This window comes from Mizuhopecten yessoensis, unplaced genomic scaffold (assembly GCF_002113885.1).
Source record: "Mizuhopecten yessoensis strain PY_sf001 unplaced genomic scaffold, ASM211388v2 scaffold716319, whole genome shotgun sequence".
Lineage (NCBI taxonomy): Eukaryota > Metazoa > Mollusca > Bivalvia > Pectinida > Pectinidae > Mizuhopecten > Mizuhopecten yessoensis.
This window is the reverse complement of record NW_018480057.1, coordinates 575,891-594,599: the sequence shown is the minus strand read 5'-3', so window position 1 is coordinate 594,599 and position 18,709 is coordinate 575,891. Positions and strand designations below refer to the sequence as shown.

General features: G+C 35.6%; 2 protein-coding genes across 2 annotated transcripts in view; both read left to right on the top strand.

The window, feature by feature from the left end:
- The window catches only part of LOC110443013 (DNA-binding protein RFX6-like), a 60,164-nt gene extending 55,942 nt beyond the window's left edge, over positions 1–4,222 (top strand). The window contains exons 19-20 of the mRNA XM_021486952.1: positions 334–531; positions 945–4,222. Of these exons, the coding sequence (XP_021342627.1) occupies positions 334–531; positions 945–1,078 (332 nt within the window). The 3' untranslated portion in view covers positions 1,079–4,222. The remainder of the gene's footprint in view (positions 1–333; positions 532–944) is intronic.
- Positions 4,223–13,972: 9,750 nt separating this feature from the next.
- LOC110443008 (ecdysone-induced protein 78C-like) overlaps positions 13,973–18,709 on the top strand; it is a 15,650-nt gene continuing 10,913 nt past the window's right edge. Inside the window, exons 1-3 of the mRNA XM_021486946.1 lie at positions 13,973–14,640; positions 15,891–16,018; positions 17,864–18,005. Coding sequence (XP_021342621.1) covers positions 14,388–14,640; positions 15,891–16,018; positions 17,864–18,005 — 523 coding nt within the window. The 5' untranslated portion in view covers positions 13,973–14,387. The remainder of the gene's footprint in view (positions 14,641–15,890; positions 16,019–17,863; positions 18,006–18,709) is intronic.

The window sequence follows — 18,709 nt, the reverse complement described above, 5'->3', positions numbered from 1 at the left end:
ATACCCTACATTCATACTCACCCTGAGATAAATACACTATATTCATACTCACCCTGAGGTAAATACACTATATTCATACTCACTCTGAGGTAAATACACTATATTCATACTCACCCTTAGGTAAATACACTACATTCATACTCACCCACAGGGAAATAATCTTAACTTTCATACTTACCTCTTTCATGTAAACGTTATCATCATCATATATTGTTGTGATAGTATGCATAGGATTAGTAATGCCCGTGTGGACTGAAACGAAAACTTCCTCGACACAAGACATAAATTGTTATATTGACCGGTTTACGTTATTTGTTTAATTTATTGTCACAGATTACTACAATCCCAGCTACCCGCAGCCCTCTAAGCCCTTGGTGGAACACGTGTCTGTGATCCAGCAGAGGAATCCTATCCCGTCCCCGTATCACAACGACATGAGCGATCCTCTGAACTTATTGGACAAGCCACAACGTCACAAAGACCTCCATCTCTATACCAACGGGAGCCCCGCAAGTTGTCACAGTCCAAGAAGTAAGACACAATACATGCATAATGCTTATACACTCGATATTATACCAATCCATCCTTCACGCTATTGCTTTGCTGGAAGGTTGAACAAATTGCTTTTTTTTAAACATATTACTTGTATACAATAGCTGCATGTTAACGTCGCATTCAAAATCGTTCATAGCCTCAAATTAAATGTGATTCGTTAATACTTAAATTATGTTCCTGTATGATTTATTTCGAGAGAGAGAAAGAAATGAATACGATACATGTATATCAATTTCTAATAGTATCGAACATTAAAACTTTATATTGTGTTGTCTGAATAAAATGTTGACCAATGACTACAATTGAATACTTTTGGCAAATTAGTCTTTGCCAAATATGGTATTCATCTATTATGTTATTCCTTCAACTACGATTTTTGTCTCTTTCAGTGCATCACGACGGTTTGGGTCAGGATATCATTGGAATGGCGGTCAGTGGCATGCTGACCGCTGACCACGACATGACCCCTAACTACAACGACCCTGGACCCCTACCCTCAATCAACACGGTATTTATGACGTGACAAAAGCTCAATTAGTACGAGTTTAAAGTAACTAAATCCCCGCATTTCGGAACGCGGCCTGAAAGCAGAAGAACGGAGAATTCAAATCCTGGCCAGGTTATTCTAGAGGTAGTGTTAACCGGATAAAATCTTGGTATTATTTTCCGGGATGCAGAGTAAGAAACGTTCGAATCCTGGTCACGGCCCCAAAGATGCGGTGGAAAATCGATTCAAATCTTGCTCACGTAATCCTCGCTATAATGGATAAAACAATTATAATCCATGTCTTCTCGGTATCCTAGATGCGGTGGGGGAAACGATTCAAATCCTTATCATAGCCTTCCAGGTGCAGAGGAGGAAGAAGCACTTGTAACGACATCCAAATATCAGAGGAGGCGAACTTAAAATGTTAATCTAAGGATATTGTTTGACGAAGAAACATTCCATAAAGATGTCCAACTGAAGTCGTGTGCACTAATACCGTACATGTGTCTAACTGATGATACTCCAGTATCTAAATTAGCATTACGACTGTGCCAAAATGTTGAGATGAACTGTTGATTTGCGTGAATATGTATATTTCTGCTGGAATTTTTACACGATGAAGAAAGTGTGGTATTGAAACACGAAAGTGACGTTCAAAGGGAGGCAATTCCGACTAAAATGGATTTTAAACTCGGCAATAGTAGTTTTTGTGCATGCGGTGTTTCCTACATTGCTTATTACTAGAACGTGAGAATACATGAAACTGATTTCTGTGACAAAGTGTAATTGAGAGAGACATCTTTGAGATTTCCTTTGAATGAAAATGTGACCGATAGGTACTTAACAGATAAGCAGAGATAGAAACGAAAATTATGTATAATGCATAAATATAAATAGATCTTGCCAATCAACCTATCCATGGTTTTGTATTAATGAATATAATATATATTATACTTAATATGTTTTACTGGTGTTATAAGCTTGTGTAAAACAAGTATCATTATGTGTATTTAATTAGAGAATTGTGTCTCGGAGCTGGTGCAGATCTGTTTTAACACACCATTGTGTGCTTATTGTATATAAAAATACTGATATAATCACAGGCATTTGAATTAGCTAATACAAAATTGGTCACCATTTATTTTTTAAATACATGTACATATATATTTATCTATAATACATCAAATAAGAGGGAAGATCAGTGTCCAGCCGCATCAAATAAACGTGTTTCTTACTTTAATTACTGTACTTGATGACGGATCGTTTTAATTATTATTAACAAATAATTATATATACTAGCTTAATTCAAGTGCCTGCGCTAATACGTAGATTTTATGGATTGTGATATAATGTAAATAGACACCAGGTGCTAGTGGTCTTGCCGTATTGTAACAATAGTGATTCAGCAATAATGACTGTGTTTCCCTTTGAATTGTGCTCCCTACCTACACATTACTTATAGATGTGTGTCACTGCTGGAATAATTCTGTAAATTATCAATGTTGCGGTGTTAATATATTATTAACGCGACACTTAGTACATTTACGGTTTTTCAGTTGATGCATAATCGTGAAAATATCAGTTGGTGAAAATTAACTGATATGCGGTATTTTTAAATCGACATGTTTAACATAAATGTAGTCACTGTACCTTACTGCTGAAATATAAGACTCTCGGACAAGTAATTGTACATTTTGAGCAGTTTGTTTGACGAAATATTCTGGATTGCCTTTCTTGATAACCTCCCCTAATAAGGTGAGATATATAAAAACAAATAAAAGCAAAAAACACAACGTCAACAATAAGACGAGATCTGAACCCAAAATCGATATGAAAAGACAACAACGGGAGTTAAATAGACAATAAAATAAACGAAGTGATATAATAAAACACCGTTAAATCTTGAAAGTAAACCTATTTGTTCCCGGAGGGAAAGCATTTCATGTAATAAAAGTAGCGCCTAACATACATAAATGTAATACGTACAATGGACATTATGTGGTTCATCAGCGATCTTAAGGCACAGTGAACAGGTCTTTAATTATAACTATCAAAACCGTCGCGTTGGCTTTTAAGGTCATTATGGCGACTGTAGAACTTCTTCTATCGAACCACAAACATCTGTCTTAATTTTGGGGAAGTGATAATGAAATATCAGTTAAATTTCATCTTTATATACCAGAAAATTTAGTCAAAAGCTATTGCTATGAACACAATGACTCTTTGAGGACATCTGGTGACGCCTTCAATTGTTTTTATAAGTTCTATATGTCTTTTGGTTCGTTTTAATGTCTCAACCGTTCTTGTTAAATAGTTTGTTCGCATCCTACCATTTAAGTACTTGTATCTTGTTTACGGTTTATCACAGAAAAGTGTATGTTTTCTATGTACATTCATGCTAGATTGTGGACGTGAAATCATTTGAATGTATATTTCATTTCAAATATGTAACGTTTTACATGTTTACCTAGGAGCCAATCCTTTTTAGCAATACAGAAGTTTCTGGAAGTCTTCAACCGCAAGGAAACATAAAGAATCAAGCAACTCCGCAATGTCTCATTGAAAAAATACATATTGTCTCAAAATTACAAAAACAAAACAAAATCGCCATTTATCGTCTTTACCGTGAATTCGTGACGTCTTCTTATTGTTGCCTGTGACGTCATATTGGGTGTTCTAATATGTATCAAAAGTCATATGATCGTCATGATAGACTTTATGGCAAAGTCATATAACAAATGTGCCGTTTAAATAATATCTTAATTCTGTCACTTGCAATAAAAGGAAAGAGCAATTTAACATTGATAGATGCTATTATGTGATTATCAAGTATTAATTTCTGAAATGCAATACATGTACTAAAATATAAACTCCTGGCAATGCTTTCTGTAAAATTACATTGTCTCTGGCCGGTGTCGTGAGTAATAATAGATACCCTGCAATGTTTCCATAACTGCCGTGAGTAACAAATTGTACTTTCTATTTGAATTAGAAAAGAAATAGTAACCATTAACATAATGAAACAATGTTAAAATGAAATCTGTAGTTCATAGATGTCTGTCTCAATATATACACTGTAAGTTTCCATATACATGTTAATTTTCACAAGGTTGCACATTCATGATATCTTGAATAACAACAGCTGCTTCGACCATGTTGAATATTTCATGGGGGGGGGGGGGCGGGGGAATAATAATAACTTCATTGGTCCTGTGTATAAACATTCATAGTTTAATCATTCCTGCTGTTAAATCACATTAATGAAGTGTTCCTTAGAAAGAAACCATTAATAGATAAATTGTTCCTGTTGAATATATTAGTATGCATTAATAGTTTAATGAATTAACTATCGATTTTCCAAATGTTAACCATTTACACCACATGTACGATCGATTTTTTTGTTCAATTTCAATGTTATAGAACGGTATGAATTGAATTGATAAAATTTATAAAAACACATATCTCTCCACTCATTGAAAATACTGGTATCATATAAGGTTTATTATTTAGCTTAAATTTGGGTTCAGTTTGATTTATTTTCAGATATACTATCAAATATATCGGCTAAAACCTAAACAGTTCCTTTGTCAGTGTATGTCTTGTTATTAACATACACACTGTTAATAGTAAACATCAGTCATTGTAAATAGAGACCTGTCGATAGAGAGAGGAAACCAGTCTCGGTAGACATGCGGTCTATAAATATTAAGATGATGCAATTTAATCAGTATTACACATCTGTAAAGGTAGACCGATTGTAGTTACCTACAGGTGCGTGGTATCTAATGTTGATTTGTCTGTATCAACATTCCACTGAGTAATTATTGTGAACACACATTCCCGTGCCAGATGCCCTGTATGTCCTGTGCCATACCTATTCATTGTAGTTTATTCAGAAATAATTGTTGTAAATAGTTTATATAAATATAGTTTGTAACTAGATAGACATCTGTACATTGAATGTGCATCTAAATGACGCAGTATCATAACCTCTTTGCCTGAACATGAATATTGTCATATTAATGATGTATGACGTGATTTAAATAAAAAGATTGAACAGAAAATCATTGTTCTATTTTGTGTATGAAATGTAATTGTGTCATCACTCCCAATCAAACAAAAGAAACAACACCACTATAATATTCCAGAAATGAAATATTTATTGTTGTAAAAATGTTATCGGGCTCCGCACCTTCTTCACTCCCACCGAGGAAGATAAATATTGACAGATCACCTACAACGAGTAAGGTTCTATGATATTTGGTAAAAGGTAAGGTACCCAATGAAGACTGTTCAAAGTTATGGTATCCACCACGATTTTAAAGGCAGTTTGGTTTGGTTTGGTTTAGTATTGTTTAACGTCCTATCAACAGCTATGGTCATTTATGGACGGCCTCCCTTGTGTGCAAGATGCATGCGTGTAGTGTATGCGTGTGTGTTTTGGGGGGCTGCGATATGTTCGTGTTCGTCTCCTTGTGATAGCGCGGAACTGATGCTGTCTTTATAGTGCTACCTCACGGAAACATACTGCCGAAGACACCCAGCAGGATACCCCACCCGATCACATTATACTGACAACGGGCGAACCAGTCGTTCCACTCCTAAATTGCTGAGCGTTAAGCAGGAGCAGAAACTACATTTTTTACAGACTCTGGTCCACTACGATAGTAAAGGCAGTTAGGTCAATGTATATTATATAAAAAAAAAATAAAGAAAAAAGCAGTATTTAGATAACCAGAGTATAGATCCCCAAACAGTTTGATTTAATTACTTTTGAAATTACCTCTGCCTCTTGTAAATATATTGAAAAAAATTCCTATTACAGCTGTACTTTAACAAATTGTATTAACCAGTACATGAATACAATGAGGTCACGTGTTTTTTCATAGAAGGGAAAGTGTGTTTAATTTAATTTATAAACATGATGGAGGAAAGTATATTTTATCTTCATTGTGACATGAGAATAATGAAATAGGCTTACCAATTTCTCACCAACAGCGCACCTATTGAAAAACCATCGTCTTAATGTCATGCTTCTTCCGTACTGGCAAGCTCTCTTTGACTTGAAGATCTGGATGCGCGAAGTTCGATCATTTTATTACTGACATAACAAGAACGTGACGAGCTAGCCTCATCTACTCCATTAAAAACTATCAAAAACTATAAAAACTACTTAAAGAGGATCGGACCTAAGGAATATGATAAAAAAGATACTGTAGAAATGTGTTGTTACACTTTCCGGTATCTGCTACTCTACTTGTCATAGGCTCAGACTTACTCTACTCTTGGAAATGGATTTTCTGGAGGCTTCACGTTTGGATTTGCCGTTCTAACTGGCTGCCATTTCGTCAATTGATTTTAGCTGATGTTTAAACTTACGTAATTCCTTTACAAGTCTCCTAGATATGTCTTTTGTTATTTGATGGTCCATACACTTATAGAGTGCCTGGCTTTACTATATATTTTCTGTACACACATATTTCTTCCATAACCACTTCAGGTTTCTACCCACATGTCGATGACATAAATATTTTGAAACTCCTTGCATGTTTATTTAATGGTTCATGATTTCTTTCGTCCTTAACCCTTCCATAAACATGCAAAGAGTTTCAAAATATTTATGTCATCGACATGTGGGTAGAAACCTGAACGGTGGTGGTTACTTTTCTAGCTAACAATCTCCCATTGTAACTCCATCATATACGACAAATGTTCCACAGACAGGAATCGCGTGCTTCCAAGAGAAACATATGTTTCTCCGGTTATGAGAGAAAAGGGCATCCAAACTCATGATGGATGATCATAATATTAACCTTACCCTAATTTATTTTCAAATTGTAAAACCAATCACTGTCGTCTGTAACCCAGTGTTTACAATTCTTATTTTCTAAGTCGCTTATGGTACATCTAGTTAGATGTTTCGCTGTTATTCAAAAAGAGAGAAAATTGGAAGGCCAACGAAACAAAAGCACCAAATACCAGCTACCGGCTCCTGGCAAGTGTCAGACAGAGGTTGAGGAGCATGGTATAAACCAGTGGAAGTCGGATGTAAAGCTTCGCTGGGCAATCACTTTAGAGGCGATGCATCAAGTAAGACCAGAGGGAAATGGTGGAGCATTCTGCAAACAAGCAAAGATAGCATCACTGTGGCTATGAAGGCAGAGGAAAACATGACAACGGGGAGTGCGAGATATTTTGTAGGGAAGTGACAATGTTATAACGGATAATAGTGTAAAATTAAACAGTGCTGTCCGCATTCAAACCATGTCTTCGGGAGACAAGAAGTATGCAAAGCATCTTCGGGCTGAAAATGTATACCCTCAGTTAAACTAACCTCAAAAGGACGTTGCGTATTTACGATATTGCCTATTGTTTGAGTGCTTAAGCTCCATTTCCTTGTCGGTGTTCATTATGTTCATTATGGCACTAGTAAATGTGTGTTATACTTGTCATGTTTACTCTGTGCTCTGACAGGTTTCGGTACTCCTTACTAGGTAAGTGTGCTGATGATAATTATGATGCTGTGATAACCACTCTTTGATCCTATTCTATCAGATATCCTTCGATCCAGATCATTTTTCCCGGTGATTTCGTATTTCTGCGTCTTATATACTTCCGTGTGTCACCCCTGCAGGTGGGGGATCGGGAAAAGAATACACCTGCTGTTACCCACTGCGTGTATCGTAGGAAGCGACTAATGAGGGAAACCCCTGCAGAATTGGGAATTAGCTTTGGTGTCCTCTATTTGGGGATACAAAAGCGACCCAAATAAATCTGCTGCATCCATTGCAATATTTGGGATCTTTATCTTTCTTTTTACTTCTAACTACCTTTAATTTCCTAGCGCCTTGTTTGGCAAGACCTCACTTTTGGCTTTAATGTTGAGCGTTCGCCCAGGTGAGGAAGGCAATGGGTTCTGTTTCCAGGCCGGGACATACCAAAGTCCTTAAAAATGGCAGTTTTTATTTCCTGCTTAACGTTCAGCATTTAGGGTAATGGCAACAACTGGTTCACTCGTTGTCAGTATAATGTGACCGGGCAGAATGCTGTGCTGGGTGCCTTCGGCATGGTATTTCAGTGAGATAGCACTATCAAGTCGGCATCAGATCCGCGCTATCACAAGGAGGCAAGCACAGCAACATACCATGTCTCCTGCATTCACACACACAAGCACGCATACACTACACGCATGGTGGCACGTCCTTAAATGACATTGGCTGTTACTAGGATGTTAAACAAAATTAAACCAAACCAAACTTACGTATGTGAAACCCTATCAAAGTCTTAGAAAAGATCAATTAAAGACAACATAGACTTAATTTCCATAGTCCAACGACTGTATCTTCGTGATAGATAGAAATGTGTATTGTATTTGTAAGTGAAGTAGATGGAGAGGAATGGAATTACATCTGGACAATCCTTACATAGAACGAGAAAGGTGAAATTGAGCATATGTCGTTGTAAGGGAGGCTACTCCCATTTCACCATTGTAATAACAGTCTAAGATCTATTTTAAAAAAAAAACATGCTTTAACTCCTTAAACGACTTCTTCTAAGACATGTTGGGAGTTTGATTAATGATTTATATGGCATCTGTAGCTTGGTTTATCAACGTTTTTAGTATCCCTTGTTTCAATTTTAAATGCAAGACGGTAAAATGTGCTACATTCTTCGAACAACTTCTTCTATTGAACCATGAGTTCCAAAGTAAGAATATTTAAGTACTATGTAGTTTACTTGGTATTAATGGCAATAAGGTATTTTTACAAATACATAATTCTGATTCAGTGTGTCATAGACTCGTTGAAACAATGACGTTAAGTAGCATCAGTCAGTCAATCAATCAATCAACCTGGACCCACATTTCTACATGTACAGGTTTGCAGATAGGCGATACAGGGCCTATGGACCTCTTGTTTGAAAAAACAACATCTATCATCTTACGAAGGATAGCGATCACAAATTCTATTGTGAGAACACGTTTTTATTGGTCACCCATTATATGGAGTTGAAGGTTAGATTCCTAGAAATTATGCATTTCTGAACTGTTTAACTCAAAACGAGACGAAAATGTTAATTAAGGGTACAATGAAGGTTATTGGCTGCAAATTAAAATTTTGTGCAGGATGCTTTAAAAAAATATTCCCCGCGTCCATCCACTCATTCTTCGAGGCACGATTTACAAACATTTCATCGCCATAAGAAATGCCTGGTTGTATATATTTTACAATTTGTACTTGTAGTTAATAGCATAAGCATCATTGCAATCTTCGTAATATCATTGTGTACATGAACGGTAAACTCATAATCAAACAAAAGTTTAAAATGGCACGTGCTGCATGCTTTATTTAGTATATATGGCGTATTCTGTAAGGGCAGAAGTAAATATCAGACAGGTGACAGGCATTCTCCCTCTAACTACAGGCCAATTTCTGTATTATCTACAGTTGGAAAAGTGTTTGAGAAAGTAATTTTCAAATACTTGCATAATTATTTTATTGAAAACACACTTTTTTATAAGCACCAGTCTGGTTTCTTGCCTGGTCATTCTACTGTACATCAGCTCATTGAAATGTATCATAACATCTGTATTGCTGTAGAGGGGAAACAACATGTATGTATGGGATTCTGCGATATTTCTAAGGCTTTTGATCGGGTTTGGCATACGGGTTAGGTGATTAAGTTAAAATCCTATTGAATTTCAGGGGAATTGTATCATTGGTTGGAAAATTACCTATTTCAGAGGCACCAGAGAGTCTTTTTGAATAATTCTTACTCCGACTTAGGTTTCGTTGAAACAGGTGTTCCTCGTGGTTCGATTCTTGGACCTCTTTTGTTTCTTATCTATATTAATGATATTGCTGATGTATTTGAATCAACCTCTCGTCTTTTTGCAGACGACACTTCTTTGTTAAAATCACCCTCTTCATGTCTAGAAATCCAAGCGGTTATGAATAGAGATCTTGAGTCTCTTAATGCATGGTCCCAAACTTGGTAAGTAACATTCAACCCAGAAAAAAACTGAGGCAATGTTTGTTTCAAACTTGGTTAAAATTGATGAAGATTTACAATTAGAATTTAATGGCGAATTTTTAAATTTCACTGATCGTCATAAACTTTTAGGTGTAATTTTTAACTCAAGTGCAAAATGGGGGGATCATATTTGTGCAATATATACTTCATTTATGAAAAAATTCAACGTCTTACGTAGACTAAAATACTTATTAAATCGAGATAATCTTTTAAAGATTCATAAATCATTTATTTTACCAGTTTTATAATAATGCTTGTGAATTCTGGGATGGTTGTACAACTTATGAGACAGAAATGTTAGAGAAAGCCCAAAGCGAAGCTTCTCGTATTATATCTGGACTTCCTTCATATGCCCAAATTTACTACTTAATTTTTGAAAATGGTCTAGAAACTCTTTCGAATATAAGAAAACGCAGAAAACTCCAACTTTTGTATAAAATGCACAACAAATTAACTCCAGAGTATTTAAATTATCTATTGCCATCTTCCGTTGCAGAAAATAACCGTTACACCCTTAGAAACAATAATGATTATAGAGTTCTTCCTTTCGGGCTTTCTCTAACAAATTCATCTTTTATACCTTCAACTCCTCGTGGTTGGAATTCATTGGACCTTTCAGCAATAGCATTGACTTTGTTACATTCTTTCAAAAACTCGTTAACTTCAAATGTACAATCTCCTCCACCAATCTACTAAGTTTCGGTGAACACTTAGACATCAGTGTAGTCCACTTACATATGATCTTTATAGAGTAAATCTTGTTGATAGTCCAGTTTGTTATTGTGGACATCCATGTGAAAATGCCTTTCACTTTTGTGTGAGTGCTTACTTTTTAACAACGAAAGACACATCCTGCTCGAAAATTTGAATTTCATTATTTTGCCCGTTTTATTTGTTACATTAATTCTGTTCATTTTTTGAAATTACTCTACCAGGCTGCATGTCATGGAATGTGTATAATTTATAATTTATTCTAATGCGGATCGATTTCACANCCCCCCATATATTTTTACCATATCCATTTGTATAATAAAATAAGTTTAAACCTAGATATCATAATAATACCATTCCTTGTCCTGCTCCATATGTATCCCAATATTAAATATATTTTCTGAATACACGGTAGAACAGATCTAATCAGTTTAAATGCAAAAACTTGTTCTCAGACCGGTACAAAACGTTCTTATTTAGAACACCCGACCTACATGTAACCATTTTTTTCTTTTACTATTTCATTGTTTGTATAATACTTAAGCAACAAGCACGGGCGGATATTCCGTCTTTGCGTATTGCAGAGTTATCTTCTCTTGTGAGCAGGTATTGATTAGTACGTCATTTGTTGGTGAGAGTAACGTCATCAATTTTTAGAGAAAATGACGTAATTTTCTCACACAAACCAATGACGTAACAATCAATACCTGCTCACAAGAGAAGATAACTCTGCAATACGCAAAGACGGGATAGGATTTCACGAAAATGAGACTGGGATATTTATAATCCGATACACATATCAATATCGTGGCCAAGAAATGTTACAGCCGCAGGTGTTGCCATTTATGCAAGTTCCATGACCCTGGAAAGTTGTAAACAACTAGAAGTTAGTATGGAGTTAGCGTTTGTCTTATATTTCAAAGAAAAAAAATAAGATTAAAAAAAATCATTATACGTTGAATTTGATCCCTTTCTTTCGAAGAAAAAATATCGGACGCTCGTTTTTTAAAATTTACATTCTTTCATTTTTTTCATCAAATTAAGTTATTTAAAACATGAAGTACAGAAGAATTTTATTTTACATTTTTAGAGTAAAACGATAATTACAGACTAAAGAAGTTAAAAAGGAGAGATCGAGAGAAAAAAACATGAATGCTCGATTTGATGTGTATGCTGCTCCTACATCGAGGAAAAGGAATCTTTATATTTTGATATGGGCCTTCATTATTATGTTAACTGATTAAGTTGGGCATTTTTAAAATTCTAAAAACATGAAGTTAACATCTTCCACATTTAAAATAAAAACAATACAAATTAATTAAATAAATGTCTGTCCGATTTTACCGACTGATATTAATTCATTTTAAACCAACTTAACTTAAAGCCACTTGGGGGTCCGAGGACAAGGTTCTTTAGAAAATTTGAAATACTACAAGCATAAAGATGGTATTTTCAACTTTTGTGTTAAGATGTGCTCTACTCGAGCTGGATTGGTTATAGCATGCCCACTGTGCATTTTTAAGGATGTACTCTTCTGAGGTTTCAGTCACGTTCAAGTCTCGTTTTGATCTGGTGTAACGGGTTTTTGTAATATTTATCAAATTTTGATAGGTTTAATAGCAAACACACATCTGAAAAATATGTCAAAAAAACTAGATGTCTGTTGTGTGTAGAATTTTTTTTACAAGAATTTGAAAAAATGACCAATTTGGCGGTCATTTTGAAAAAGTGTATTTAAGTAAAATTTCACCTTTTTTGACACTAGATTAATCACTTAAATTGTCATTGTGTCACCATTTTAAAATGTAGCAGGTTCAATTTTGCTGTACAACTTTATAATGTTCAATATGATTAAAATAATATGCAAAAAAAGTGGAAAGTTGTATATTATTGGTAATTTTTTTTTACATATTAGGGTAACTGAAACACTTTTGATTTTTGACCCCGAAAAAGGTGCAAAATAACACAAATAATAATGGGACAAAAAAAGAAGCACACCGACCCCCCATTTTTGTGGCTGTTTTAGAAAGAGAAACACATTTTTTTTCGATTCATTGAATACCACAACAAGTTTAATACAGGATTTTTTTTATATCCAGCGTTTAATCTGCAAAAAAAATGGTGGAAAAATGTGCATTTTTCATTAAAAATAAGGGGTAGCGGTAACTAAAATCGCATTTCTGAGTAAAATGAATCAGATTAAGAAATTTTACTTCTATAATTTAAAAGAAAACAATATTTTTATCAATTCTACAAACATTCATACATATCTGATAACACACTTGGAAGAAATTGTATGAATTTGTTCTGCAAATAGTCAAAACCCGAAAATTCACCTAAAATCACCTATTGTGTTAAATTGGTATCTTTGACAGATCATAGTACAAAAACGAACACACGGACATATTTTATTTTTTTTTTGCATTTTCTACTATGCCATTATCTCCTTTTTCCAAAAATCAATATAAGAAAAAAAGTTTAAAACAGGATTTTTTTGACTTCTCAGAGGTGTACATCCTTAAGGGTAACTCGTAATGCGTAATTGAAATGTTATGTAANTAGATTGCATTGTTTTATGGATATTACACGATGAAACAACAGTTTCTGTTCCTACATTTGTACTTATGTGTATTTTCGACTTGCTGCGGCTGCTCACTGCAAGGTACTAGCCAGCAAAGTATAGCGTAAATCCCGAGATGTTCCGGAATGACCGAGTGTCTATTTATAACTTATCGCGGCAAAAACTAACTAGATGGCATATCTGGGCAAAAGCAAAATTTAGGTCGAGATCCGTGATAATCTAACTTGACCGGTAGTGATAAATTATCGCGACAGGTCGACATAATTCTGTGAAACGTCGCGTTAATGAAATGAAATAACACGACTTGTCGACATAATTATCTCGACAAGTCGTGTTACCGTAACGCGACCTAGAATAACACGATGGCAGAAATATGCCACCATATGTAAACATGGGCTTAAATATCGCAGTTGACTTACTGCCAATGAATGGTGTATCAACTAAAATATTGTTATATCGCATTGGCAGCTTCTTCGTGATTCATCATGTATATGGTCGATAAAAAAACAATGACCCACCTGTTGCAAAACGAAAGTACTGGCGCACTCTTATAATTTCGAAATGCATTATGGGAAATTAGCCGTACCATCAGGAATGTGGTAAATAGACCCACCATGTTGAAATCATTTACATATGTTTTTTGTCTCGATTGAATTACATTATTAAGGTTTATAATAGATATTTTCAAATGATAGCGATGAAATGCACATCTTAGACACAAGGTAAGCAATGTCATCTACCTTGCATACTAAAAGCATTAATGGAATTGACGTGCATTCTCTTTGAAGCGGATATTTTGTTGCTCCACATGATAAAACATTGAACAGCTGATCGCCTTCATGTCAGTGTAAATGAGGAAAAGTCTCACTGTTTGTGAGAAACTCCTGTGATTGAATGTACAGATATTATATCAAATGGACTGTGGGAGATATGAGGATGAAACTGGATCTTGCAAGAAACCGTCATTTACCGGGGCCTTATCCTTAATTCCCGTTTACTGACCCAACGTCAACTGAGGCTATGGAGGTATCTGAGAGTGCTGAGGCGAGCAGTTCTCGGTCCGATATTTATGTCAGGAGAGGAAGACTGACCTCGTCACACTACCTCAACCAGTCCACGGATATTGTGAACAGTCAGGGATCAACGTCAAACAGTATGGACTTCGGGGCAGGAGTTATGGCTTCAAGTTCCAGTGGTTTCCGGGGGGATCGGGACATGATTGACAGTTCGCACAGCGAGGACATGTCGTTTACACCTGTCAAACACATCAAAGGTATGCAAATATTCACAAGTCAACGACCCTTAGCTTGTGAAAACCACATGCCGTGACGAGTACAGGTTTCAATAACAATAACAACAGGTCGGGGAAAACCACTAACTTGCATATAATACGCAAACTCGCCAGTAGGGGTATGGATTTGTTACTAAAAATAGCCAAAATCACTTTAATCTAAAGTTTTTCATATTGTTTGTCCATGTCGCATTTATTCATTCATGAAACATAATACATCAAGTTTCTAAGTAGCCAACGCTTTCAGTAAACATATTTTAGCAAAATATTATTTACCTTGTCATAAATTAATGCGATTTTTAATAATATCTTGCAAAAGTTACTATTAAAGCGATTTGGGTTAATTTTAGTAAAAAATCCATACTGCAAATGGCGTATAATAGGCGAGTTTGCGTAGTATACGCAAGTTGGTGGTTTTCCCCAACCTGCACATTGTATGTCTGGTTTTCATAATTACTTGAGGATGATGAGGCTGTATATGTGTAGAAACTAAGCTTATTGCTATACAGCCTACTGTCACTTGTATTCTGAAAGTTAATTAGGATACTTCATGTGAATAATGCAATTTTGCTAACAGTCTATGAAGAGTATAACACTGATAATTAGTTGGAAGCAATTATCAATTACAGATCTATACATATGGTGACAAATCCGAGGTGCATATAGTCTGTGCCAACAAACTGTCACCAACTATTATTACGTCATGCTACCACAATTGGTACACTACCCAAATTGGTACACGGTCAGAAAATGGTTCGAATTGTACTTTAAAATTAAATTTGAGCATTTTCCTTTAACAATATATCAAAAGAGACATTTATCAGCATTTCCACCGAACAGTTTTGTTTTCAGGAATATTTTAAGAGTACACAATGACTTCTAAGAAAACATGTCGGAAAACCAGTAAAAACGACGCACGTCAACAAAATTTTCGAGGATTTTGAAGGGGTTAAATATAAGCATGGTTAAATGTTGATTTCTGGTCCTTATAATATAAAAGTTTACATATACAATTGTAGTTCAGTATGGTATAAATTTATAAAAGCAATACATTTTGTTGCAATCGGCACATCAACTAGTAGAAATAAAAACAAGTTGCATAGCCTGTGATATGATGTACCAATTTGGGTCCTAATCAAGGTCGAAAACAGACGAAATCTCACTGCAAGTTTAGCGTTCTATTTTCAAAAACAAATTACTTATAATTTAAACGTTTATCCATAATTTTACAGAAGAGAATGTGATTCAAGCTGCTGCTGCTGACTCGAACAGTCCCAAACAGACTTTCGTTCCCTGTAAAGTGTGTGGAGACAAAGCGTCAGGCTTTCACTACGGTGTCACATCCTGTGAGGGATGTAAGGTAAGAGTTCCTTCATGTGTATGGAGACAAAGCGTCAGGCTTTCACTATGGTGTCACATCCTGTGAGGGATGTAAGGTAAGAGTTACTTCATGTGTATGGAGACAAAGCATCAGGCTTTCACTACGGTGTCACATCCTGTGAGGGATGTAATTATATATAAGGTAAGAGTTACTTCATGTGTGTGGAGACAAAGCGTCAGGCTTTCACTACGGTGTCACATCCTGTGAGGGATGTAAGGTAAGAGTTACTTCATGTGTGTGGAGACAAAGCGTCAGGCTTTCACCACGGTGTCACATCCTGTGAGGGATGTAAGGTAAGAGTTACTTAATGTGAAATAATTAGGTTACAGTTGCATCTTGTGGAGTATATTTAGGTATAAAATACAGTTGTACATCATGATCATATGCTTACGATGCATTACAGTATTGCATTGTGAGGCCTAGATTTTAAAGTACAAAAGCAAGTTTTACAAAGCATTGTTATGTGGTCATTAACATTCCATTGACACATTAGGTAGATGAATACTGATATTTTCAGTATTATTAGTCCCTCACTGGTACTACCAGATGGGACTACATGCATGTTTGCTCTCGATCTGTCAGTCCATGTGTCACTTTGTTCAGTGGCATATATTTTATGTAAACTTAAGCTTGAAACTTTCACCTGCAATTGCCATTTTTTTTATGCGAGTACCTTTTCAAATGATGGAGTGTCACATACTTAAATAAGATCTCGTACCCCACTTTATACATCTAGAGTTATAGCCCCTTGTTACCCTATATCACATTGAATGTCCATTGTTTATCCCGTATATAACTTTATATACAATGTATGCCTCCTAGAACTGCAAAATTGTGTATGAATATTTCTTTGGAGGAGGGAGTGTCTCATACAAAAATCATGTCTACTACTCAATGTTTTCGCCAGTCATAAATCTTTGTTCTGATACCAGAGTTATCTCATAAAGATCAAATTAATTGTTTTTACAATTTTACTTCAAATGTTAAGTTTGGTTTTTGACATCGTTCATATTTATCAATGGAAAATGGAAAAAAATAAAATAATAAGCTTTTTATAGTTACTTGAACTTTGAAGTGGCAAATTTCAAAGTTCAAGTAACAATAAAAAGCTTCGAAACCAGTTCCTCAAGTAACAATAAAAAGCTTCGAAACCAGTTCCTCAAGTGACTGAGATTTCTGGGATTGCTATTTTATTTTTTCAGTATTGTTTCATTGACAATATGCAAAAACTATAAAATATACTTGATACTGAGAAGTTTTCACCATAGTTGAACTTGAGCCTTTTTCACCCTCCACAATAAGGGTGAATTTATCATGACAGTAAATATATGTGTACACAGCATACCATATATATATATATATACATAGATAGCGCTAACATATGGAGGGTGCAATTATCACAGGGCGAACATGGATTTTGCTGGTGAAGGGTCAATATTTGATTGAACAAAAGCTTACCAGTATACTGTTTACATACAGTAGGAATTAGATATATAATCCATTCAGTTAAGTAGAGTCCAGTTATTCAATTTTATGTTGTTAATACCGAGATTTGACGGCATTTTGTAATTTTCATACTGATATGATAGCAAATATTTTTACAAATTGAGCTAATATATCATGGCAAATATGTACAGAATCCTTCCTTTCTCTATAAATGTACATAACAAATATATTTTTGGGATGCAATAATATAAAATGATGTGGTAATTGGAATAAATTTGATGTAGAATTTATAACTGATAATTATGTTATAACAACAGTACAACACAAGTATGGGCTAATTCCTGATGCTAATCACAGACTAATTATCTCTCAATTCAGGGTTTTTTCCGTCGGAGCATACAGAAGCAGATCGAGTACAGGTGCCTCAGAGATGGGAAATGCATGGTGATCAGGTTAAACCGTAACCGATGTCAGTACTGCCGTTTTAAGAAGTGCCTGGCAGTGGGCATGTCTCGCGACTGTAAGTTTGCCACACTTGTACTTTCCAACAATAAATACATGGCCAGACAAACTAGTGATGTTTGTTTCCGCTCTTCATACCTACAATTTTGTCCTGGTTCTTACTCCAATATCTTTTGCCTCTTTAATTATTCAGAAACATTTCAATAACATATATTTACAGTAACCTTTACCTGGTGTGTACATTTTTAGCTCACCTGGTCCGAAGGACCAAGGTGAGCTTATGCCATACCGTGGCGTCCGTCGTCCGTATTCCGTCCGTCTGTCCGTCCGTACGTACGTCAACAATTTCTTTAAACGATTTCTTCTTCTTAACCACTGGTTGGAATTAAACTAAATTTGACTGGAAGCATCCCTAGGTGGTGGGGATTCAAAATTGTACAAATGGTGGGGATGGCCCCCCAGGGGGCTGAGGGGCGGGCCAAAAGGGGTCAATTTGCCCATATTGCTTTAAGCGACTTCTTCTCTGAAACTAAGAAGTGGATATCAACCATATTTGACTGGAAGCATCCCTAGGTGGTGGTGATTAAAAATTGTACAAATGGTGGGGCTGACTCCCCAGGGGGCTTAGGGGCGGGGCCAAAAGGGGGCAATTTGGCTATATTGCTACAAACGACTTCTTCTGTAGAACTGTGCACTGGATATCAATCATATTTGATCAAAAGCATTCCTGGGAGGCAGGGATTTAAAATTGTACAAATGGTG